The 25,426-nt window shown below is 34.8% G+C and overlaps 4 protein-coding genes across 4 annotated transcripts; 1 reads left to right on the top strand and 3 right to left on the bottom strand.

The window, feature by feature from the left end:
* The first annotated feature begins 372 nt into the window (after window positions 1–372).
* Window positions 373–3,577, top strand: LOC120267120 (protein TIC 55, chloroplastic). Its single transcript, XM_039274823.1, has 3 exons — window positions 373–867; window positions 948–1,050; window positions 2,235–3,577. The coding sequence occupies exons 1-3, from the start codon at window positions 464–466 to the stop codon at window positions 3,351–3,353; spliced, it is 1,626 nt and encodes a 541-aa protein (XP_039130757.1). The 5' UTR covers window positions 373–463; the 3' UTR covers window positions 3,354–3,577.
* An 851-nt stretch (window positions 3,578–4,428) lies between these two features.
* Window positions 4,429–12,057, bottom strand: LOC120266602 (histone-lysine N-methyltransferase ASHR3). Its single transcript, XM_039274242.1, has 11 exons — window positions 11,650–12,057; window positions 10,885–11,031; window positions 9,388–9,552; window positions 8,130–8,156; window positions 7,836–7,953; window positions 7,591–7,690; window positions 6,361–6,454; window positions 5,574–5,652; window positions 5,024–5,195; window positions 4,838–4,918; window positions 4,429–4,737 (listed from the first exon to the last, which is right to left on the bottom strand). The coding sequence occupies exons 1-11, from the start codon at window positions 11,911–11,913 to the stop codon at window positions 4,560–4,562; spliced, it is 1,425 nt and encodes a 474-aa protein (XP_039130176.1). The 5' UTR covers window positions 11,914–12,057; the 3' UTR covers window positions 4,429–4,559.
* A 524-nt stretch (window positions 12,058–12,581) lies between these two features.
* On the bottom strand, window positions 12,582–16,877 carry LOC120267411 (probable serine incorporator). Its single transcript, XM_039275050.1, has 6 exons — window positions 16,557–16,877; window positions 15,863–16,102; window positions 15,239–15,350; window positions 14,971–15,145; window positions 13,165–13,405; window positions 12,582–13,081 (listed from the first exon to the last, which is right to left on the bottom strand). The coding sequence occupies exons 1-6, from the start codon at window positions 16,738–16,740 to the stop codon at window positions 12,786–12,788; spliced, it is 1,248 nt and encodes a 415-aa protein (XP_039130984.1). The 5' UTR covers window positions 16,741–16,877; the 3' UTR covers window positions 12,582–12,785.
* A 4,076-nt stretch (window positions 16,878–20,953) lies between these two features.
* Window positions 20,954–24,819, bottom strand: LOC120267607 (AP2-like ethylene-responsive transcription factor At1g16060). The gene is made up of 8 exons (XM_039275282.1): window positions 24,436–24,819; window positions 24,265–24,347; window positions 24,103–24,111; window positions 23,772–23,860; window positions 23,512–23,585; window positions 23,146–23,196; window positions 22,935–23,011; window positions 20,954–21,446 (listed from the first exon to the last, which is right to left on the bottom strand). Exons 1-8 carry the CDS (start codon window positions 24,579–24,581, stop codon window positions 21,043–21,045), a joined length of 933 nt encoding a protein of 310 aa, XP_039131216.1. The 5' UTR covers window positions 24,582–24,819; the 3' UTR covers window positions 20,954–21,042.
* Between the last annotated feature and the right edge of the window lie 607 nt (window positions 24,820–25,426).

Genomic DNA, 25,426 nt, shown 5'->3' with positions numbered 1-25,426 from the left:
AACCAATGAGTAGTAATAACGGGTTTTTTTATTATGGATTTAGGTTTACAATCCACATCTTAAAAATCTTATTGCATAGCACACTGCATGCCAGTCAACACCATGCCATCATCAAACGTCCAATCATTTGTTTCTTATACTGATATAGTTCTTCAAAGGCAAGAGCAGGACCACTTAAACTGGATAAAACCATCAGATATGCAATAACAAGATGCTATCAAAACCATTGATCACATTCTGTTCCTTGATGCAATACACCTCACCAATAAATAATTTTTTTTGACTTTTAATCCATAACCCGGTGATCGTGAGTGAACTCCAGCCATTTGTGTGGACGAGAATAATTTAAGTGTGTGGACGAGAAAAGCAGAAGAAGAGTGTAGGAAAAAAAAAACCCACAACCCATTCAAAACCTACTCTAAACACACCTCCCCACTATCCCTCCTCTTCTTCATTCTCAAAAATGGCCCTTTTTCATCCCACGGCATTCACATCTCTCTGCCTCTTCTCCAATCAAAGAAGAACACTTAATTCCTCTCTTGTACCAAAAACATCCCATGCACACACTAGTAACATATCAAGACCTCTAGTATTGGATAAGAGGATAAAGAGAAGGTTTGGGCAAGTGTGTTGTGCAGCATTGGCTGAAGGTGTTCAAGAGAAACAAGCACAAATACCAGTGGAGGCTGAACAAGATAATATATCAAATGAAAAGTATGACTGGAAGGAGGAGTGGTATCCACTTTACCTTACTAAGGAGGTCCCTGACGACGCTCCGCTCGGCCTCACCGTCTTCAACAAACAACTAGTTCTTTATCGGGATGGTGCCGGTGTCTTGCGGTGCTATGAAGATCGATGCCCGCACAGGTGATCTTCATCTGCAGTTCTTTCTTTCAATGGTAGACATGTGATACTTTTGCTTTACATAGAAATGAAAAATTGTTCAGATTAGCAAAACTTTCAGAAGGGCAGTTGGTGGATGGGACATTGGAATGTTTGTACCACGGATGGCAATTTGAAGGGGATGGCCAATGTGTGAAGATACCTCAGGTTCGTTTTCAGATCCCTTTGTGTCTTTTATTTTCAAAGGATTAATTGCATCAAATTATCTGATCACACACACACACACACATTCTTTACTGCTTGATCTCTAACTCAGCTGGTTTTGAGCCAGTTAATCCTACTTCACTCCATTCCACATACTTGGGAAAGTGATGTGAACTTTATTCTCTTTCCTTCCCATCAGATTCCAAAATTCAAAATACTTGGGAATGTTGTTCTTTTTCTTTTCCTTTACTTTCCCTCGATCCAAAATCCAAACACTCCTTCATCAGTGATCTTTCTAGGGTTTCTCTGATCTAATGAATGAAGCTGTTGATCCCTTCTTCAACACCATTTATCCTTGCTTATCTCCCAGACACATGAATTCCTCTAGTTTCCATTAATCCAAACACACCCTTATTTGTGATCCTTCTGAAGGGAGTTTGTAGGCCTTTTATCTTCTCTGTCTTTGTGTCTCCAATGTGTATATGCGCTTCTGTAAGGAGTTACCATTTCCCCTCATTTGCTCATCAACATCCAAATTCTAACCAAACAATTTCAAATCAATTCCTTAATTTCTTTTCCTGTATTGCACAATCCAAACTCACATACCTCCACTAACCTTCATGTTGTGTTTTTCTATTTTCATCCATTTCGTGAATCCAAAGTCATTGGTGCTTGTTGTTCTTGTTTGCATTTTTTCTATGAGTAAACTTAGAAGAAAAAGGGGTAAAAAACTAGAACAACTTGATCCTGTGAACAAGGTCATGAACTTCAAAACCATCTATTTTCTTTGATGTTTGGTGCATTTCCATGAGTAAAATAACAAGAATTTAATCCACTGAATGAACTTCAGGCCTATCTATGTTCTTTATTTTCATCTGCCTTTCTGTGAGTAAACCTACAAGAACTTAATCCAGTGAATGAACTTCAAAACTCTGTTCTTCGCTCTTCTGTCATCTATTTCTACAAGTAAAAGTGTAAAACTATGTTCTTGTGTGCAATAACTCTATCAACAAAAAGCCTAAATTAAAAAAAAAAAAAAATTGATCCAATGGACTTCAAACCTATCTAAAGTTCTATGTTCTTATGTGCATTTCTGCGAGTAAACCAAGAACAATTTGATTCAATGAATGAAACTTAAAACAACCTAATTAAGTAGTTCATTCTCACATGCATTTCTACAAGTAAAGCTAGAAGAAGGAGCAACAATACCTCGAGCCGCCTGCGCAAAGAAATACCACATCAAAGACTCTCAAGGCGTCGTATGGGTATGGATGTCGGACAAGAACCCTCCAAACACCTGGAAGCTCCCCTGGTTCGAGCACTACGCAAAGCCCGGCTTCACCGACCTTTCCTCCATCCATGAGCTCCCCTATGATCACTCCATCCTTCTTGAGAACCTCATGGATCCTGCTCACGTCCCCATCTCCCATGACCGCACGGATTTCACTGCCAAACGTGAGGATGCACAGCCTCTAGGCTTCACCGTGCTTGAAAGAACCTCCAGAGGCTTTTCCGGCAACTGGTGGAGGTCCAAAACTCCGGATTTAGTGAACATTCTAAGGTTCGAAGCCCCTTGCGTTTTATCAAACAACTTGGAGTTCACTGACAAGCAAGGAATCAAGCAGTATTTCTCAGCGCTCTTCCTTTGTAGACCATCAGGGCAAGGGAAATCAATGCTGATTGTGAGGTTTGGGGCAACAATGAGATCACCTCTTGTCAAGATCCTCCCAAATTGGTACTTGCACCAGAATGCTTGCAAGGTTTTCGAGCAAGACATGGGGTTTCTATCATCGCAAAACGAGGTGCTAATGAAAGAGAAATCACCGACCAAGGATCTATACCTGAATCTCCGATCGATCGATGGTTGGGTGGTGGAGTATCGGAAGTGGATGGATAGGGCTGGGCATGGGATGCCTTACTACTTTGGGCACAGCACGGTGAGGATGCCGGAGGAGCCGGCGGTGGTGGAGCACGCGCCGGCGGGGATGGTGGCTGCGGTGGCGGCCTCCCCGCCGGCGAAGGGAGGAGTGGGGGCGACCGCGGTGGAGAATCCGGCAAATAGGTATTACAGGCATGTGGTGCATTGCAAGGGATGCAGGGTAGCGGTAAGTAGGTTTGAGGGCTGGAAGAAGGGGTTGGTGATGGCCGGAGTGGTGGCGGCGGCGATGGCGGTGCTGGTGAACGGACGGCAGTGGAAGGCGGCGGCGTTGTTAGCGGCGGCGGTGTTGCTCGGTGGAGCGAGTGCGTGCTCGGTGGTGGTTGGGTTGCTTACTACGAACTTCGTGAGGACGCATCGGAGGATCTGATTTCTCAGTCTTGATATTTATAGGTTTTTTTTTTTTAAACTATTTAGTTATTAAACACTATTGTAAAAAACAAGTGAAAATTACTCTTTTTTTTTCTTTCAATTTTCTTATTTAATGGTTTTTTTTGTGTGGAGAGTCCGGAGACTGGAGTGTGAGTGTATATGTAAGGAACACCAGTGGTTTTGATTATTACTGTTTTTCTTTAATTAATTGTTATTTTTCTCTGTTAATAATGTATATACATTGCACACAAATTAAAGAGAATGGAGAGGGTGAAAAAGGTTTTCTATGTGATGGCATCATGGCATTTTGATCTGTGAATTATATTCAGATATTTATTGAATTTTTATAAAAATCTAAAACATATATATTTTTTAAATATAGATCAAAGTTATTTTTTGTTTTTATCGTTCCTGCCTATTCATGTTTTTTTTTTTGTTAAATTTAAAAACCAAATAAATTTGCTTCGCACTTAAGATAATAAAATTTAGAGATTAAAATAAATATTAAAAAAGTTCAAATTTTCATTTGAGCTGGTGAAAGTTTAAATCAATGGATACTAACAAAATTTAAATACTTTAAAATTAAAATTAAAATTTTTACGTAATAATAAAATCTTATTATATTAAATTAATGAGTATATATCAATTTTAAATAATTAAAATTTTTAAAAAATAATTAAATAATACTTTCGCACCCTGTTAGTTAGTAACTTAGTATTCCCCAAGCAGACAATTTATCGTTGGTATGTATATATCAAAAGAAAAGCTGCTGGCAAAAGAAATGGAATGCATGCACCTGATTAATTGAAGAAAGCCTGACAATACAGACATTGGAATGAGCGTTTCTAGGATCCAACAACATGGCCATCATCTAAAGGAAAAACAGCATGGCCAGAGATGCACGTTCTTTTATGATCAACCAATCAATCAATCAATCAATCCTCAACAAACAAATAAAAAGCTCAAGCCTAATTTCTCACATGCAACTACAACATGTGACAATTTGTTTGTGTGTTATTGTACAAGTCCCATTATAACAGTCTGTATTCAATGCATCACTTCAACTTGTACAGTTTGAAAATCAAATGCTGCTTTACTGTGTCCAATGACGCAGTTCAAAGTTTGGAATGAATACAACACAATTGAAAATGGCACAGGGCGTGTGATCTTATATCGCCAATTTGTTGTGACAAAGAATCAATGACTAAAATGGTATCACATTTAAATGAATCAGTTGTTTACCTTTTACTTTGATTGCTGTTCTTGGTCGTTTGCATCCCCAGGACATGGTCATCTCATTGTTCTTTCTCTTGCTTCCTAAAAAACCTTGGCAGTTTGAGGCCCCGCAGAAGCACTTGACCATGGATCCAAAATGAACAAATCTGATAAGGTAGAGCCATAAATAATGAGCATTATCTTGCAAAGTAATGAAAAAGAAAATGAGATCTTAAACAATCAACAGATAACCAGATTTGTACATACCTGTAATCATATGTCAAAGGCTCTCCAGGTTTGATGGAACGAGAGGCAAAAACACCCACACGTGTTTCCCCGTCAACTTGCCTGAAGGAGTAACACATCACAGAGATATGTTGGAGATAAATAGCTTATACTTTAGTGCAATGAAATTATTGCTTCTTTAATAAATTTATGCGCAACTGTACCGACCACTTCTCTAGTTTACAGTTGGGATCGCAACTGTGATTTAAGAAACGAGAAGCGTTTCCCTTGAAAGTTGCATCAATTGTGAAGTCTTTGCGGATTTCACACATGTAGAAATTTTGATCACCTCGGCGTTTCATGTCCCAAAGCCTTTGTTCACACGCCGCATCATTAATGACTATAAACGATAAAGCGAAGAGAGAAAGGTTTACAAAAAAGAAGGAAAAAAAAATGTTAGGATGACAGAGTTTCAGCCAAAATTACAACATATTTACCTTAAAAAAAATAACTATGCCTTGGTTCTTAATTGGGTAAAATTTTGGTCTTCACCATGGTCAACAATTTGTAGTTTGAGTGATACAAAGAACAGAAAAAAAAGGGGGAATGAAGAAGAAAAGAAAAACAGTTTGTCTCAGAAGCAAAAAGGACTGAATGTTAATACCTTCGAACAGTCAACAATAAGAGCTTCTTTCTTCAATACGAATTTGTAATTGAATATATTTATTTTAAATGTTCATAATTTAAAATAAGAACTAAAAGCGAGCTTACTGTTTACCTTCACCAATATATTCAATTACAAAATCTCCTTTCTCAATGCTTTCCAATGCCTCAACTCCCCATCCACATAATTTTGTCTGCAAGACAACAGGCCAGTAACTGTGCTCAAAACCAAGAAGGACAGTTGTGGCGCAGGTGAGTACAAGCACTAGCTTATGCAAAGAAAGTTAATCATAAGACTCCAAAAGCAAGAACGCAGTGATTTGAAATAACCAAGTATGAATATGATGCCAATCACCTAAACATTCAAAAATCAAAATCTCAAAATTAGAATTCATCGTCTAGCAGATACAGAAGACTGTATTAAGAGAGAATGACACTTCCACACTAAAGGAGTTATACCACAAAGTATTGATCATAGTTTTTTAAATCCAAGAAACTCTAACGGAGATAAAACCACATGCAAAGAGTGCGTCATTAGCTCACTGTAGCAATTGCAACATGATTATATAGAAAGGTTGCTTATAATATCTTTTAACCAGTTCTAACTATAGTTGCAGCCAAATGCTAAAGGTACACCAAAAGAAGAAACACTGGATCACCCGTTAAAATAGGCTAATCCTAGGTTAGAAAGTACTTATTTCATGAATTTATTTCTTATTTTAAATGTGATGGTTAGCCTAAATAATGAATATATAAACACAAAAGTGTTGCCAATTAACTATCAAGTTTTAAGACAAAATCCTTCAAAGGACCCGAACAAGCATATAATAATCAAACACCATGGGCAATGTGGATAACGAAGTTTGCAAGTCGTGGCTAATACTCAAAGAGAAAAGGCATGCCTTGACTACTTTGATCTTCTTGTCTTTGCGGAAAGGTCTATTTTGGCATGAGTCTGCACAATGGCAAGCCTTTGAACAGCTGATTGAAAGACCCCTGGAGTCATATCAAATTAAGAAACATATCAAAGTTGAATACTGTGTTTTTGAGAGGACTACGAAATTAAACTTAAGAGAATTACATTTGTAAGGCGCGAAGTTTACAATTTAAAATAAATGCAATGAAAAATCACCATGCAACACGAGAAGGTACGAAATCAATACGAAGGAGATAAAAACAAACAGGAAATGACAACTATTATATGAGATCAGCGACAGAAACTCTTCAAATAACTAACTCGACACCATCCAATATTCCAATCCCATCTTTGTTATAGTCTCAATGGAATCTATTAAAATAATGGTGCCATTTTCCCAGACAAATGGAACAGGGTAAAGCCTTCTCTAATTCTTAATGAAAAAAAATGTGTACATAACCTATTGAGTATTGGGGTGTGTCTGGTTGCACAAGTCTCCAACAAAACGTTATTCTGACTTCTTTTCACAAAATTTAGTTATTTAAATAAATATATTTCTGGTTTATTTTAAAAAATATTAATATTATTAATTTTTAAAATTTTAAAATATTTATTTAAATTAGTATTAATTAAGTCAAATTTAATTTTTTTCTCCATAATAATTCACTATCTTGCCTCAACTAAATACTGTACTATAGTATAGAGTATCCTAAACATCCAAAAATTTTCAATTAAAAATTAAAGTCACTCACCACTATCACAATGATAGAACGGTAAAGCATTTGATTTTCATACTAAAAATTAAGAATTCAACTCGCTTCCAAATGTGTAATTGAGACGCAAATAAAATTTGTATGATGATTTATCCACATTATAAAAAAAAAATAAATAAAATAAAATAGAATTACACCAACCAAAATTTTTTTTAATATAACATTCAATTATCTAAATAAATATTTTAAAAATAAAAATTTAATTTTCAAACGATTTATTTAAATTGGTATTAATTGAATTTCGTTAAATGATTTGCCTCCAAGACATATTTGAACTTCCAAACGTAAAGCAACATGGAGGATCGGACTAAGCATATGTAATACGCATGATGAGGAGATTTGAAATAGGTTATGCCTATGGGCACAGTTATAAACTTAGAGTGATGCAAATAACTGTGCTTAAAGCCAAAATATGAGCAATTGTTCGAAGTTAAGGAGGATACCTGCATTCACAATCGCTTCTACAAGTGGAATCAAAAGTGCAATTTCTGCATCCGACATCATCATTAGCATAGTCCCTTTTCTTCTTGAACAGGTAAATGTCTTTGTTCAATAGGAAATTTCCTTTAAACTGAGGATAGAGAGCACAATCCTAACCCAACTAAAATAAAGGGAGGCAGAGAAACGGGGAGTGCTTTAATGATTCCTACAACAGGAAAAACAAGAATTGAGCTATTTAAAAGGATACTGCGTTTGATATGGACGTAAGGAGCAGGTTCAGCTTGGCTCTCCATGAAATCTTTCCAATTCATGCCAACACTAAACTCCTCGTCTATATAAGGAAGAGGCAAACGCTGAAATGCTTCCTGAATATTACAACACAAAAGGTATTTTCAAGTTATGTAGCAACAAGTAAACATCAAATTAAGTAATTTCTATGTTTATATACATATCCAGGGATATACAAGTGCTCCAAATGTGAGCCATAAAATAAAGAGAAGGCAAGGTATTCCTGTGTAAAAAGTTAATGACTGGTACTGACCTCTATGTCACCCGTAAGATCTGCGTGCTGTTATCCAATGAAATAAAAAGTCCTGTCAGAAAACTATCAATAAAAAATAAGAATAAAGAAGTCTTAATTTTAACATGAGAAGAGGGAATTGTTTAGTTCTTTGGAAACACGAGCTATGAAGTGCAGATGAGTTTTCAACATAAATGACACTTCTTACTAAAGGATCATTCCAAGATTCAACCAGCAGTCATCCAGTTTTGAAATCTACTACAGGATACCTACAGATTTAATTCATCTAGTAAATGAAAACCTGCTCCAGAAGCAACATTAAAATGAATAATTCATTCTCTCTTTGTAAACCATATGGTCACAAATGTAATTGTCAGGTCAAAGAAGGAGTCAATTATATTCACTGTCAAAAACAGGTAAGAAGGTCGCAATGTGTGATGGAATTAAACAAAATACCTGAAATCAAATTATTTCCACCTAGTGATCTAGCAAATACAAATAATAAGAAAATGATTAGTTAAAAAAGGGGGGAAAAAAGGAAATAGACTGACGCAGGATATAAAAGTTTATTAATTAATCACATCTAGTAGTTGTAATTAACTTTAAACAGGTAATTCTGCACATCAGATCACATCACAAAAATAATTGACCTCAAATATCTAGATTTACAACTGACTCAAATATGATGCAGAGAGAGAAGATGTTATCCCCAATATACGGTTTTTGAATGCCAATGCCAGAGATTACAGGCATAGGGTATTGTTATTGTAAAGAAATATTTATTTTGAAATACCAGACTTGAACTTCAAAATTCCCAGGTAGATAGCATGGAAGTCTAAGATGGTCAACTACAATGTACAAGAAAAAGAATTGGTATCAAAACAAGCTGCAACATGTCACACTATTCACAAGAACAAATGAATGTGCCATCAATAATAATAATAACAATAACAATAATAATAATCACCACAATTTCAAAATATCAAGATTTTATTTTTTCGGAATAAACTCAGCTCTTGCCAATTTTCTGTCTTCAAACAAAGCAAATAATCAGCAAAAAAATTATCTGCAGGTGTACTATTAAATAATGACTCATACAAATCTAAAAATCTAATATTTATTACTGGTGGATCTTGAGAACAATCAGTCTAAAATCTTCTTGTACTGAATATTTATTTGAAAGCCAATTGATGGTTCTACTGCAGATAGCTTTAGAATGTCAACTGCACTGGATATCTTACGCCATTAATTGTTTTGGTTAAGGAAAGAAATGATTGACCTTGTTTAACATACGCCAATCTGCAGGATGCTTCCAGCAAACAGCCCATCCAGGTTGATTTGGTAAGCTTCGCACTTCAGTAGGCCAAGGTGAACAATGAGGATGTGTTGCCATTGTACATCGAACGCAACGCCAATGTGACTTCTTTTTGCAATTGAAACAAGCCTGCTCAGGATAAAATGCAGAAGGTATGAAGAATGAATGATCAATTGGAATAACTGCAACAAGCCACACCTGCATAGTTTAAAACATGCCAAGCATGCAGTGTGCCAATAGCCTCATGTACTTGATCATTACATGACCTGTCTTCTCTAACTACATTCTTATATTTATATAAAAAACTCTAAGGTGCACACATGAATGCATTCATGTATTTACAGCTTTGGAGTACATAATATTTGATTTAGAAGAGATTGCCCATCAAGCAGCAGAGGAAGGCCATCCAAAGCTTAAAGCAACCCAGCATTTTACTACAGTTCAGAATTAGACCATAGCAGAATTTCTCTATACCAGTAGTATGATATCAACTGAGGAGCATAACTGGAATAAGGAATTGAAGAAAGTGAGGATACGGTAATGTATGAGTAGAAAATAAAAATATCTATTCCAGTTCTATCATTGGCTATGTAATCAAATCTAAGAGAAATTCTAGGCAATGTTTGTTGCACTGAAATTTTCTTCTCTTGTGGAAATAATGAGGGAAAAAAGATCAGAGTTTTATCAACAATTTGCTCACGTAGGCAGGGAATGCATCGTAAATTGGATAGCATGCCACACCTGGATGCTTGATGACTCAAATGCCAATTTGTTACTATAGAAACTGGAGCAAAACATTAGTCTCATGGTTCTGATCTCTCCAGAAAAGCTCACACAGTATTTCAAGCAAAAGGGAGCAACTATCCACTATGGTTGGCACCTTCGTGACTACTGCAGCCACAACAGGCCATCTCTTGGAGCTAACATTGCTGCAGTCCCATTTGCAAAAAGGTGGCCAGATTAAAGTTCTATAGAACAACAAAATCAGCCAACCCAATCCTCCTTAGTGAACTGGATATCAAGTTTTTAGCCTGCATCTAATACTGCTCAGATTTGGATCCTATGTCGAAATCCCCTAGCCAGTTCAAGTTGTGGATATCAACTCAAATATAGGTTTGAGTTGATGAGTACCCAACACAAATCCAATTTTAAAACACCTGAATCAATTTTCCAATTTGTGGTACATGATATAATTGATCTAACTTAACCAATGTGTTTGAGATAAACGTCAAAGAGAAAAAAGAGAAAAAAATGTTGTGTGATTTGGAAAAGGAAAAAGAATACAGAATGGCCGTGCAAGGGCATAGCATACCAGCAACTTTAGCAAAGTCAACCAGAGTATAATGCAAAATAAGTAATAATCACGCTTGCATTTCCAAAGTAAGTCCATTTTTATCAGGAACACAGAAGCAGATCAAAGAACTTTTTTATGTGTAAAGCATGATGAAATAAATATATTACATGTTGAGGACACTTGAACTTTCTAGACTTGGATAATCCAGCAAGTTCAGGAGCACATGTCCTGTGGTAGACTACTCGGCAACGAGAAACAGAGCATGATAGTTCCTCCCCGGGATAGATACATTTGCTACAATTGCAGCATTCAACCTAAAATAAACGTCAAACAACAGATAAGAAGAATTTGTTTCAGATAAAAATAAGACATAAGTACCAAATAGACCAGCAACATAAATACATAATTTATTATTTGCAAATATCCAGGCCAATCAATAATATAGGTTGCCTTAAAAATTACCAAATAGATAGCAGAGCATCAGTAGGGATATCTTAAAAAATGGCTGCATTAAAAACCACCACATTATAGATGGCCAGTTTGCGAGACATTACTTATACTAATCAGAGCACTTGGCTTTCTGAAATTCCTTCTCTTCTTCTACCTCCCAGATACGGTACACCTATCTAACAAATCCCAAAAAGAAAAGGCCTTTTCAACTCCCGAAACATTTCCTGCGCTGATAAACTAACAGAACAAACCTTACATTACAAAACCCAAAAAGAAAAAAAAATTAATCCACCACCTGTTGAACTTAGTTCATACGAAAACCCTTTTTTGGGTTTTTGAAGTCCCATTATTTACTCTTTACTGAAAACAAGTCCTTAAACCCAAATCTAAGAGCAGATCAAAAACCAAAGAAGCAATCAAGAAAAAAAAAACAACAAAATCCTAAACGCAACAAACTACAAAGAAAAGAAAAACGAGATTACCATCCTGGGAGCATTGTCAAGAAAAGGCAAAGAACATTGCTTCTCATCAGATCCATCGGCAATCTTCTTCTCCGTCCAAGCCTTAACATACTCCTCCAGCGACTTTCCACCACCCAACTTCTTCCCCCCCATACGATCCCTCTTCACGACCGGGAACCGCGATCTCCTACTCCACTTACGGTTCTGACCCACAGATCCAACATCAGCGAGGTAAGTGGGAGTACAAGGCTGGAGCACTGGAAGAAGATTGCTGAGGTCGGGCATGGCGATCGAACCCTAGAAAACTAGAGTGAGGCTGAGATCCACCATGAGAGAAGGAGAAATCGAGGAAAACTAGGGTTAGGGTTTGAGCGGCTTTGCTTTTTCTCTTTTGGGGTTCTTTGATTTATTTTGGGAGGGCGAAGATCAAACGGGGAAATGAAATGGGAACGTGGGCGGGAAAACGGGAGCATTTAACTGGGTCGAAGGGTGAGTGAAATTACGAGACAATCCGATTAGTACTTCATTTATTACTGGATTGCCATTGGTCAATGGTCGGTCGGTGAGCATTTGTGTTCACGTGCAGTCAAATTAAAATTTCTTTTCCCTTTTTTTTTTTCTTTTTTGAAATCAAGAAATTTTTTTACATAGTTTACATATTACCCGAAGGAAATAGTGAATTTTCTAAAGCTTTTTTTGAAATTTTACGTTATGAGGACAAATACAAAGATTTATGATATCCATTTTCGCCTTGACTGTGTCATCATGTCATTTGATAATTAACCAAAAAAAAAATAAAAGGAGCTCCCAGAAAACTAACCAAACCAGAACTTTTGAATAAGAATTGAAAGTTTTTTCTCTTTAAACAAAAGAGCTTTTGCCAGCAATTCCTCTGAAATGCAAAAGCATGGGGTGATCTTTCCAATGCCTGTCTGCTAGTGTTTGCCAGTGAATAAAGACAAATTATACGCCATAGAGAATGCAATTTAATAATAATGATGCATAACAGCGTTCACGTTGCACCATACTTGTCACACTTAATAAGGAGATGAGAACCTCCCAATGCATATGATGATACTCCTCACACACATCACAGACCAGATAAAAAAGTATTATTTGATGTATATGATTATTTACAGCAGCTCACATGAAGAGGATCAGAACTCCCTGTCTGGGAAAAGAATGGGAGCAACAAGAGACCAGACGAAAAGAGTGGCGGTTGCCCATTGAGTAACTATTCTAACCCACACAGAAGGCCAGCCTACATCCACAAGCTTCCCACTCTCACCGACGGAGGTTGACCAGCCGGTGAGAAGCATCGCCGAGTACATGCTAGCCAGGGAGAAGATGAGATGGAAAAAAGAGTAGGAGTAGGAGACTGGCCTAGCTTCATCCTTCTTCTTGTCTTCTTGCTCATCTGCCTTGCTGAAGGGAAGAAGTGGTTTGTCTGAACCTATGACAAGAAAAGAAAACAAAGTTAAAGAATGACGGAGAAAAAAGTTTCAGAGGATAACGCGGATAAAAGTTAAAACCAACTTGCGCGTGGTGAACTTGGTGGAGAGAGGAGGGTCGTGGAAGAACCAGCACGAACGGCAGAGTAAACCACCGAGAGGACGGTGGTTGTCAAACCTAGAGCAAGACTACCAGTTGAAACAGCCTGTGAATGATTGTGGAGGCCATTGCACTCATAGTCCCTTGGTTCACTGGAGAGCCCACTGTAGCATAGGTACATGCAGTATAGAGAAATAACAGATGCAGGCAACAGGCTGCCATTGATCTGCATGCCATCAGATGAGATCAGGCATAAATAATTAAATATTAATGTACAAACCATTATATAATAGGAAATAAAAAAACATGATATTCAAGAAAGTCTATAGTACAAGCCTGTCCAACATGATATTCAAGAAAGTCTATAGTATCCACTGTCAAGGGATCTTAGTTTTCCGCATGAGATTTGAGTAAAATGTAACCTTGCAAATAGTGTTAAGAGATCTAAAAAGCACATTTAAATTGTAATAAGTTAATATCTGTAGTTCAAATCTAAAGAGGCATATTAGCAATATTTAGTCCTGATTCTCTGGCACTAGAAATATTCTGAAGGTCATTTAACAGGCTCAATTTACTCCAACATAAAGGGTAACTTACATACTCTATACCACCACAAACTCCTCATCCGTGACACATAATCTAACACCTCTGCTCACAGTCAATTCTCATGAATTGCAGCAATAAATATCATAGCTCCAAGAAATACTTCACCCAGGTTATCATTAATGCACAAAAAGTGTGTAATCCATAATAAGTAACTAATATTGCAAAAAATGAGAAAAAAAAAAAATCAAAGAATGCACTAACCACGCATGCTATCTACAAAGCAATACATGAACTTAAATAGTATGCATGTGTATTGTGATCAATAATAGCAAATCAATGTCTCAATAGCAACCACCATAACAGCTTCAACTTCTCACACTGACAAATCATGTGGCAGGTTTCAATAGTGAGAAACATCCTGAACTGTTTGTGTGTATATTGTGATCCATAATTATATATCAATATCTAGGTAACACAAAACCAGGATGGGTACAACTGTTTACACTGACAAATGACACTAGAGCAGCAGAGCTTTTAAATTTAGTCAATCTTTTGTCATCTTAACATGCCTCTTTTCTAGTTTTCTTATACAAGACAATCTCATAGTGTGAAAATAGTGTTTTTGGTTTTTTAATAGATTCACTATTGGCTTCCCAATGGTTTGCTTCCACTAGCCAACAGCTAAATGGAACATATTGTGCATAATCTGTAGCATGGTACTGTCAGGCTATGTGGATCAGCCAGAATCCCCTCACACTGGAAGTTTTTCTAAATCCTAAATTTGATCATTCAACCCAATTCATAGTAAGAGTACATGGGCTTAAGGTGCAAGGGGCATTCCTGAAAACTATCAATGAAAATTCCAACTTAGAAGAATTTCTAACTTAAACAAATGTATCAGCAAAACATGTCTACAGTGAAAAGTGAACCACAAATGCCCATGATGAGCCAAACAATATAATCACAATAGGCTAGGAGCAGATGATTCTTTATGTTGCAACAGTCGTAAACTCATTCACCAAACACAGAATAATTTTCCATTAAAATCACACTATATAACACTTAATAAAGGGTTATAGCCAAGATATCAACAAAGCAATATCAATGTAAGACATCCAAGAAATAATAATAATAAAAGTCCATACATGATATAGAAAAATATTATTTCTATTTTCTAACACATACTAGAAAGGAATGATATATACATATACATATTTTTTAAATAAAATAAAATAAAAAACATACCTTAGGGTGCAAAGCAACAACTGCAAAAGCAAAGACAAGAATCAATGTCAAAACAATGAAGAAGGTGTTAAGACCACAATCATGTCCAGATGGAGTGAACCAATGGAAAAGAAGCCCCGAGAAGGAGAACGTTGCCAGATAGCAAACCAGTGAGACAATTAACAATGCCATGTACCTGTTATAAATAACAAACATTTTAAATAAGATAACCCTCTCTAGGACACTAAAAAAAATAATAAAAAGAGATTAAAGGATAGGATCTACAAACCAGAATTGTTCATCCCTCTGAACCCAGTTATCATTCCAACTATGGACAAAGTCCAACAAAAGAACCACTTGAACAAGAAGAAACAGTCCAGATCCAAATTTAGAAATACTCTCTGACCAAAAACAAAAAACATAAAGTGGCGAATTTTAGCCTTTAGCCCAGTGTAGCATTACAAAACATTATGTACAAAAGTTCAATGTGCTGCAGTATTACAAAACAAAAGCCCTTCAACACTGAATGTTAGAAACAATAACCTACCTGATAAAAGGCATTGATATAAAATCTAAGGGATGGTGGTAACAATTATAGAATGATGATATGTGCCATAATAAAATTATAGTGCCACACAGAAGATAATAACCAACTAGTAAATATAAGCAATTGACAGCAAAGACAATCAATGAATATGGCATATTTCATTGCAACCTCTCATTCAATACATGGGAGGAATTAAAATTAGCTGCTCAATTTTCTAGCCCCCCCCCCAGGGAAAAAAAAAATCATTGTATTCTCTATCCAAAAAAAAAACTTTTTTCTCCGAATGAAAAACAAGTAAACTGAAGACTATATCAATTGATATGTGACACTCATACCAATAAATTAGCTATGAATCCAAACACTCACCATAGAAGCTGACAAAGCCATTGGGAACGAAGAACATTAGAAAAACAATGATGCACCAACAGACAATCTTGGCCATCCACCCACCATGATGGATACGGTCACGAGGATCCTTCTGATCCTTAATACCCATCATCAAAACGGCAAGAATTGTGAAGAAAACGAAGTTCCCCAAGCTCACTCTCAGAACAGCATCAGTCTCAAACCATTCCCGGTCTGGCGTCTTATGGAAGTGATTAATCCCTTCACAAAAAGAAAGCAAAAGATTAAAAAAAAAAAAAAACTCATTGAGAGAAGAGATTGATCTAATGTCCAATAATCCCCAAGAAAATCACGACTTTGCCATCTTTTCAGCAAAAAGAAAGAATATCAACCTTGCAGAATTGTTAAATCCCAATTAACACCCAAAAGAAGAAAAAAAAACATCGATCAAGTTAGAATTCATGAATCCAAGAATCACGAGGGAAAAATTCATGAAATTCAGCCACAGCATGTCCAAGCGCAGGGAATAATTCATATAAACAAACCCAAAAAAATAAAAAGTTAAAAAATAAAGAAAAAAAAAACACAAATCACTCAATTGGAGCCAACAATTGAGCATAAAAACCTAAACCCTTAGAATAACCTCTAAAAACCACAAAATCAAATAATCATGCAAAAAGATCAGGAAAACAGAGGGAGATCGAGATTTGATTACATGGGATGCTCTCAAGCAAGGGCGCAGCGACCTCGCGGAGAACCCAAGAGAGGACGAGGGACAGCGCAAAGAGACCGCAATAGGCAATACGAGCGGAGCGGCGGCTGATGCCGCCGACCACCGATTGGCACGCGCTGCATGCGCACGATGCGCAGCAGGACGCCAAGCAAGAAGCAGCCCACATCTTCTCCGAGCCGGCAAGAGAAAGCCCTAATCGATGGAGATCTCAGTGAAGCCCTGGAAACCCTAGAATTCAGATGGTAAAAGAGACGAAGTTTGAGGACGATTCTGGCCGTCGCGAACAAGTCTATTATGGATGCCAAAGTCTATTATTCTTTTTAATTATTCAAAACGACCCTTGGATTCATATTTAATTATTTCACTTTATTTTGCAACGAACCCCCTACAAAATTGCCAAATAAACTTTGAATACTCTCCCTCTACTTATAATCCTACTCTCATATTGTTATTGAATATAGACCAGGAATAACTTATTCAAAATTTATCCGGGATAATTTTATTTAAGTTTTCTACCTGATATTTGATAAATTCAGGATAGCCTTACACGCTAATTATTTATTTATCAAATGGAACTGAAAAATAAATGCGTGCACTTATGTCTCATTTACGGGACTTGCTCATTGCATTGGTAGATAACTATAAAAGAACTAAATTTATAATTTACAGTGGTGTATACATATAAAACTCAAGCAAATCAGTATACCAGTCAGTAAATAATAAATTGAATTCATACAAAACTTTTTACAGAAAGCTCTGAACAGATACCAGAAAGGTTGTACATAAATCAACCAAAATAAATGCATGTCTTAAATCTGACACAAGCTAAATCATGATGCCAACAATGTTGAACCAGTGAACATTGAATAATGATGAACAATAAAATGTAAATTTTGTTGCTGATGAGAAACAATGCCAAAGTTAAGAAGTTTGAAGCATTCGGTGCATCATCATCATCATGCCAACAATGTTGAACTAGTGAACATTGAATAATGATGAACAATCAAATGAAAATTTTGTTGCCGGTGATCAAACAATGCCGAAGTTTAGAAGTTTAGAAGTTTGAAGCATTTGGTGCATCAGTAGAAACAGAGATCCAGAACAAGGTCTTGCAAATCCATTGAGTGAACTCGAGCTTGAGGAGGATTACACCTCTGAACTTCAAAAGCCGAGCAAAAAAATTACTGAAAAACATAAATCACAATCAGCAACTGGAGTTCAGAATCAGGCCAACTGCATAGAGGCTCAGTAAAAGTAGATTGACAGAACAGGAGTTGAATAAATAATTTTAAATTGCAAATAATAGGGATGTTGTAGCACACATTTAAGCTATAGATTACTCCTTGGTGATAAATAGAACAAATCCAACAACTTCTAAAACTACATCATGTCTGACATGGTATTGAATGAAATCATAGTGTTCATATTAATAAATTTCCTGTTAGTGTAAATACTTGGTTTGAAAAAGAAAATTTTGAAGAATGCCCAACTTGTACAGTAATCCAGCCTTTTCCAATCATACAAATTTTCTGAATCACATTTGCTTATAACTACTAGCATACAAAATAAAACAGTTTGCAATCTACTGAATTAATTTGGTAAATATGTTGTACGGAATCAAGGCAGAAATGCTCCCACAAACCTTAATGTTAATGTAGAAATGTAGCTCTATAAAAGGATGCATGGTCAATATAAAAGGCTGGTTTTGGTAATGTTATTACTTATAAGCTCTAAAAAAGGTGCTCTATACAGAGTAGCTCATGGATAGAGATGCAAACACACCAACTTTCTGGCTAGGAGAAGAGCTAAATATATCAACAGACATTATTCTAATCAAGGGCCTTTTGGTTCATAAATAATAGAATTGGTTTATTAAACACTAGAATATTGAAAAAGTACTAGAGCCAACATCTGTGGCTTTGTGGTTCCTGCTCTTCCATTCTAAATCAAAAGTTCAATATGCAATTGAGCTTTCAATTGTGCTTTGAACTCCATCTCATCCCAGCTCAGGCTCTCATCACCTTTTCTCCCCAAATGCTGCCATCTTCAGCAAGTATCAGAGCTTTCCACAATGAAAGACCTCTATATGAATTTAAGAGCCAATTTTATTTTTCTGATTGTTCTTGTTCTTTTCTCCACTTGATCTAAAGATTCTAAACCAATTGAGGGGAAAAATCTTGCTCGCAAGCCAACTTATCCATATTTGGAGTTTGGACCAAACAAAGACTAATTTCAAATGAAACTGACAGTGTTAACATAAGAATAAATCCATCCCACAAATTAAAAGATAAAATAATCTAGTCTAGCTCTCCAGCCACCAAACACAAAACTATGCTATGCATTCTCTACGATTATTCAATCCAAAAGCACTTTCTGAGATTCTCCTTGTTTATGGAAACTAGCCATTTTTTTGTTTATATTTCTAAAACCTGCATTTGAGTCCCGTGTACATGTGGCCATCATCACTTATTGTGGAACGGGAAAGCATAAACATTCAGACTTACAACTAAAAGTTGTTCAAGGTAAAATAAAATGTCCGGGTGAAAGCCATTCATCCAATAATTTGATCCTCAAGTCTTCATCAATGCTCAGGGAGCCTACATCCAACAGAAGCACATACTCGGAGATCAAGAGCACTTCATTTTTTGTTTGCAAGTAAGTTATCATCACGATGTGTTCAACAATTGTTTGCAGCTCAGGGGACCGGTCGATTTTTTCATTGACAATAAGAACCACCATCTCATAATCAGTGATAATTCAGGCTCAGAGAGAAGAGGAATAACCCTGGGGCAAGTGAAGTGAGGATGGTCATCACCATTGTTATAAACCTCTTCACCTTAACGAAGCAAAGGTCAAATCATATAAACCTCCGTATTCTATGGTTTTTACTGTTTCCTCTTCAACAGCTTCTCCAATCTTTCATGGAATGAAACCCTAAATCTAGCGATTGTGCAATAACCACATTCAATTAGAGAGCCCACAACACAAGTTCTAAACTTTCTAATTGAAATGAGTGAGATACGAAATTTAATATATATATACACATATTTGATATTTCCTTCGGTGATTGCAATGTAGGTAAAGTGCAAAAATATATTTAAATTTTCTTTTTTTTTCAAAAAAAAAAGGGTGAATTTATGCAATAAATTCTTGAAAAAATCAACCAAAAACAAGAACACTTCACCTTATCTGAAATTACTGATCCTCAGCTTCGAGTTCCCTCCTCCTCCGCTTCGTCGGCCGGTCATCAAAATTACCTCCTTTATCATTCACTTCTCCATTCCTCTTCTTCCTCTTCCGATCGAACTCCTCCCCCTTTTCTCTGTTGTCCACCTCGTCGTTCTTCCGATGAGCTCGGATCTCCCGGTGAACCTCCACGAGTTCGTCGAAGGCAGCGGACGCGAGCCTGAGATACGCCGAGGCCCCACGGCGCGAGCACGAGCCTTCAGCGATGAACCGGGACAGGATCGCCGCCGCCTTTGATAGCCTCACCGGTTTCAACACCGGCTCCGACTCCGGCGACAACACCACCGCCTTCATCCTTGTCTCCTCTTCTCCCGCGCGTTCTGCAACGTATTTCTAGGGTTTTATCCGTTTAAAACCCAGTGTCTTCCTTGATAATGGATTCAATACATAACAGACTTTGAGATTCGTGTGAAAAAAAGTACCTTTTTTATTTTTTTATTTTTTTTTACGAACTTGAGAAGCCACGTACCAAATATGTGTACGTGTTCAATACCAAGGATTGATCATCCAACTTTACACCCTCACTTAGAGATGCAAGACTCAGACAATAAATTTGAGCCCACACCAAAAACTCATTACCATTATTTTGCATCGAGAAAAATTTAAACTCGGAGCATTGAAAATTTTTTATTTTAATTGTATGCAAGTGGAACAATATTGTTGAGCTATGACTTGATTGGCTTATACTTTAATCTAAAGTTACCTATTTTAATCTTACTATTTAAGTTTTTGGGCAAAGCTTAATATTTAGGCTATTAGAACTAAACTATATGAAATAGGGAATTATAGATATATTTTCATGAAAAATATGGACAAATATAAAAGAAATTTGCAAAATCCACATCTTTCAAAATTACATCATAATTGATAATTTTATTTTATTTTTTATTTTAAGTTCTTCTATAGTTAGTGCATTGTTTTTATCCAATAAATCAGATTCTGAATTCCCCCCTCAAGGCATGAATATTACCATGATACTTACAAAAAAAAAAATTATTTGAGTAAATGATACTTTCTTTAAAAAAAAAAAGAAAAAGTGAAAGAAAAAAAATCACATTCACAACTAATAAAAAAAGAGATTCTAATATTTATAACTCTAAAAACACAATTAAAACTTTCAAAACTCAATGTCTCTTTTATACATATTGATAAAATCAAATGGCAAAGAACAAAGAATTGATACATTTTAGAGATCATTATTAAGATTGAAATGTATAAAAGCTCACCATTGTAATATTGGTGAAATAAATGAGTTTATTATGTCTCCAAAAATGGCATCATCATCATCATCATTGCCGGTGTAGTTCTCTTCATTTTTAAATTCAAAGTATGTCTGTATGTCATCAGGGAAGTTGCAACCAGATCGCTGATGATTTGTTGTTGATGATGCACTCTTGAGTATTTCATTAATTTCAGATGATTGATGAAAGCTTTGCTTTGCCAGAGAGTTCTCATCCTTATAATTAGGATTAGGGTTAGTGTTAGGGTTAGGGTTAGGGTTAGGATTAGGGTTAGGGATTTCAGTATTATTTATGTATAAACTAAGATCAAAGTTAGTGACTGCATTGATCCCTCTGTATTTGATTGCTGCCACGTCATACGCAAACGCTGCTTCTTCTTCTGTTGCTGGTTGTGGTCAATGGAAAAAACAAAAAAAAAACTATTAAAATATAATTTATTGATGCCATAAAATACATTAAAGCAAAACTTTTTTTTTTCTCTAAATAGACGGCAATAACCTCCGTTTAAGATAAATCATGAGATATGTACAAATATAAGGTTAAATTTTCAGGTCCTTGAGTCAAGTAAACCTATACTCTTATTTTTCATGAGTTTTGAGATACACTCATAAATTATTCTCAAAATAAACCTTAACTAAGGGACCATGTGTCATTAAGCTAAAAAATGATTTTGGGATTTAATATCTGGTCATGTCTAAAATAAACATTATATATAAAAAGCTTGTGCTAATAAGTTAAAATATGGTTGGCAAAACAAAACAATTATACCAACTATTAGGTTAGCAATTATAACAATTTTTTTTTTGAAAAAAAATAATAAACTACCCAAAAATATATTAGACAATAGCAAATAATTACATGTGCAGTGTAACACTATAAGTCAAGCAAGATAGATAAACAAACAATACCAGTACACACATGACCGTCATGTGGTTAGGTGACCTTATTGGAAAAAGACAAGGAAAGTGGGTAGCAGTTATCTGGTTAGGAAAATTTTGATTTAAATAGTGCATGTTTCTTTAATTTTATTAGTTTAATTTTTTTTTAACTTTATTAATTATTATTTTTTTTCAAAATATAAACATAATATTTTAGAATGTTTGGAGAGTCATGCTTAGTAATTAAATATTTTGATTTATATATATATGTATATATAAATATATATATTTTTTGACAAAATATAGAAAAGTCACTTAAGGACATACACATGTATAAAATTAAATTTTCAGTATATTTGTTTTATGAAATAAGGTTCAAACTCACATCTTTAACAAAACACTAACACTTTACGTTAAGAATTGAGTGTTTATAGACTAAAAGATAAATGCAATTTTTTGTTTTTTAAAACCACATGATTGAGTATTTAATAAGTGTGTAAGTAATAGTGACTTGTCCACATTACAATAAGAAAAAAAAACAATATTTTTTTCGCCCATCACTATATTATTATTTTGCTTTTTATTATATCGTATAAAGTGTGATATGAGATATCTTTTGTTAAATTAAAATTATCATAATTTTTGCAATAAAACTCAAATCATTCTAGGTTTTTTAGAAATGTAGTAAACTCCCATAATGGATTCAAATTTTTAATGTTTGTGTTAGAAAAAAAAAAGAAAAAGAAATACCAACTATATTAAATTATTATTGATCTTAACAGTGTTTCTCAGTGACAGTGGTGTGGTATATGCAAGTTGAAGATATGGAACTTACATAGATAAATAATTGTGTGTTCTATTTGTGGGTGTAGGATTTAGTAGATAAGTAGTTCAACTAAGCTAGAAAAATTAGGAAGTTGTTAATAATGTCAATCAATGATCAATTAAACTTAAATTAATTAAATATATGTGAATTAAGAAGATATAATTAATACCATATGTTCCGAGGTAGAGATACTTGTTGCCAATCACTCTACCGATCCTCGCTTCCCATCTTCCATTTTGATGATGCCTATTTAACATTATATTTATAATCAAACATTAACATAGTGACTCTTATATTTTCTTAATTATAAAACTCAACTTTTAATAAATAAAGTAAATTTAAAATCCTCTAATTATTTAATTAACACTTAATAAACACACCTTGCAACACCTCTATACTTTGAAACTCCTCTTGAAAACCCGTTGCTTTTCCTGTAAAAAAAAAATACAAAAAATACTATTAAAACAAAGTTAATAGATAATTAATTATAAACAAATCAAATGGCTCATAGCCCAACGGTAATGGTCATATTATGAAAAATGAATGTAAGATCTAAAGTAAGTCTTGCTAGACCCAGAAATAATAACGGATCTTTTATTGTGGGCGCGGGCTTACTAACCAAACCGGTGTTATCAGGTGAGGATGCATAAGTTGGATCATCAATTCTAGCTTGATATATACAACGCTTATCACTTTTGTAAATATATATATTATAAATAATATTTAACAATATTAATTTGTAATACCTCCTCAGTGATCCAATATACTCCTCTCTGGATTGCCCTTCCATTTCTTTAAGTTCCTCTTCATATGCTGATAACTATCATTCACATAAATATACAAATAAATTTAACTTTTTGTAGATACACATCTACATATGTGTAAAATTACACATATGTATTAAATTTGACAAAGCTGTGTATGTATAGATATATTTGGGAAAAACTTGAAAAATATAAACATAAAAACAAAATGATGAAAATAAAGCATGCAATTAAAAACATACAGGGAAGTTGAGAGTGGTCTGAGGGCCCCAATATTTCAATGCAGCCAAGTCATATGCTCTAGCTGCTGTTTCTTCATCATCATAAGCCCCTAAATTAATTACAATAAAAACCATAAATAAATAATATATATATACTTATTCAAAGACGGTAAATAAACGGACAAGATATATTTTTAAATAGGTTTTTTTTCAACAAAAACATGTATTTTTTCTAAGTTAAAGGTTTGCCATTTTTGACTTGACCACATATCTTAAAAGCATAAATAATAATAATAATAATAATAAGTTAAGAGTTGCAAATGTAAAAAATAAAATAAAATAAACTGCTTACCAAGATAAACTGCATTGCCGACGCGTTCAAGTTCCAACCCACCAGAAAAAAACAACAATTAAAATATCAATGAGTGTAAAAAATAAAAAAAACAAAAATATTTAATTCTATCTCAGAAAAAAAAAAGGACAAAGAAAATAAAAAAAATAAAAAAAACAAAACCTTGTCTCCCTTTCTTATTCTGAGATTCATTCCAACAGTTCTTATCCCAAAGATGAGCTTCATATCTTCCTGTCCAACGATGCCTGTAAACATAAATTAAAAAAAAAAAATTTATAAAAACAACAAAAAAATTAACAAAATGAAAAAAAAAGAAGGCAATAAAGAAAAAACCTTGTGACACCCTTGAAAATGGAGGTACGTTGTGTAGGTGAATCTCTTGCAACTCTCTTTCCCATTCTCTTCACCTTCAATCTTTCCTCATTACTACATTCACTACTCCTTCTCTTGCTTATCTTCTCCTTTGCCAAACTATCCATTAATAATAATAATAATATATATATATAAACAATATAGAGAAAATAAGAAGAAGAAGAAGAAGCAATGAAAATTCACTAATTTTCTTTTTTTATAAATAGAAATTAAGAGAAAGAGAGAAAGTTGGAAAGGAAGGGATGAAAGGAGAAAGAGAAGTAGAGAAGCAATGAAATAGACTAAGTTGAGAATATTTGGAGGAGAGTTTTAAAGAAATGGTGGGGAGTTGTGGGTCGGCAGAGTTGCATGTTAATTTGGCGGCCTAATATGTCATGGTCTTCAAGTGGCTCAAACTCAAACTCATGGAAAAAATATAAAAAAAGCTCATTTTTCATCTTTTTCTTATTATTTTGGGGTGTTGCTTTTTAGTTTGACCATTTGAAAATATATACTAATGTGAATGGGTTTCTCATCCGTGTACTTTTTTTTACTCAGTTTAGTCTTTGACTGTGTATGCATTGAATTTGTAGAGTGAAAGGAAGTAGTCACAACTTCTTGTTTTCAAAGTTTGCTGAAAAAAAAAATCTAAATGTCAAACTGAATTATTATTATTATTATTATTATTTTAAGAATTTAATGTTTATATTTCTCTGTCAACTTTGAAACTTTTCTGCTAAAATTATCTATTTTGTAAATACAAATATGTAAAGAACTATTAATTTTTATGTGTATTTGTATAACAGTACAAGTATATATATGCATGTATTTAAGGATGTAGGTTGCAATTCTGATGTTTGGTTGGACTTGAATGCATATAATAAATTAATAAAAGATGTGGTAATAAACAATGAGATTGAGAGTAGTTAAAAATCAAATGCTCCCCACCCATCTTGGCATGCATTCATTAATC

This window comes from Dioscorea cayenensis, chromosome 8, assembly GCF_009730915.1.
Source record: "Dioscorea cayenensis subsp. rotundata cultivar TDr96_F1 chromosome 8, TDr96_F1_v2_PseudoChromosome.rev07_lg8_w22 25.fasta, whole genome shotgun sequence".
Classification (NCBI taxonomy): domain Eukaryota; kingdom Viridiplantae; phylum Streptophyta; class Magnoliopsida; order Dioscoreales; family Dioscoreaceae; genus Dioscorea; species Dioscorea cayenensis.
Note: the sequence above shows the minus strand (reverse complement) of the source record. Positions and strands in the feature narration are given on the sequence as shown.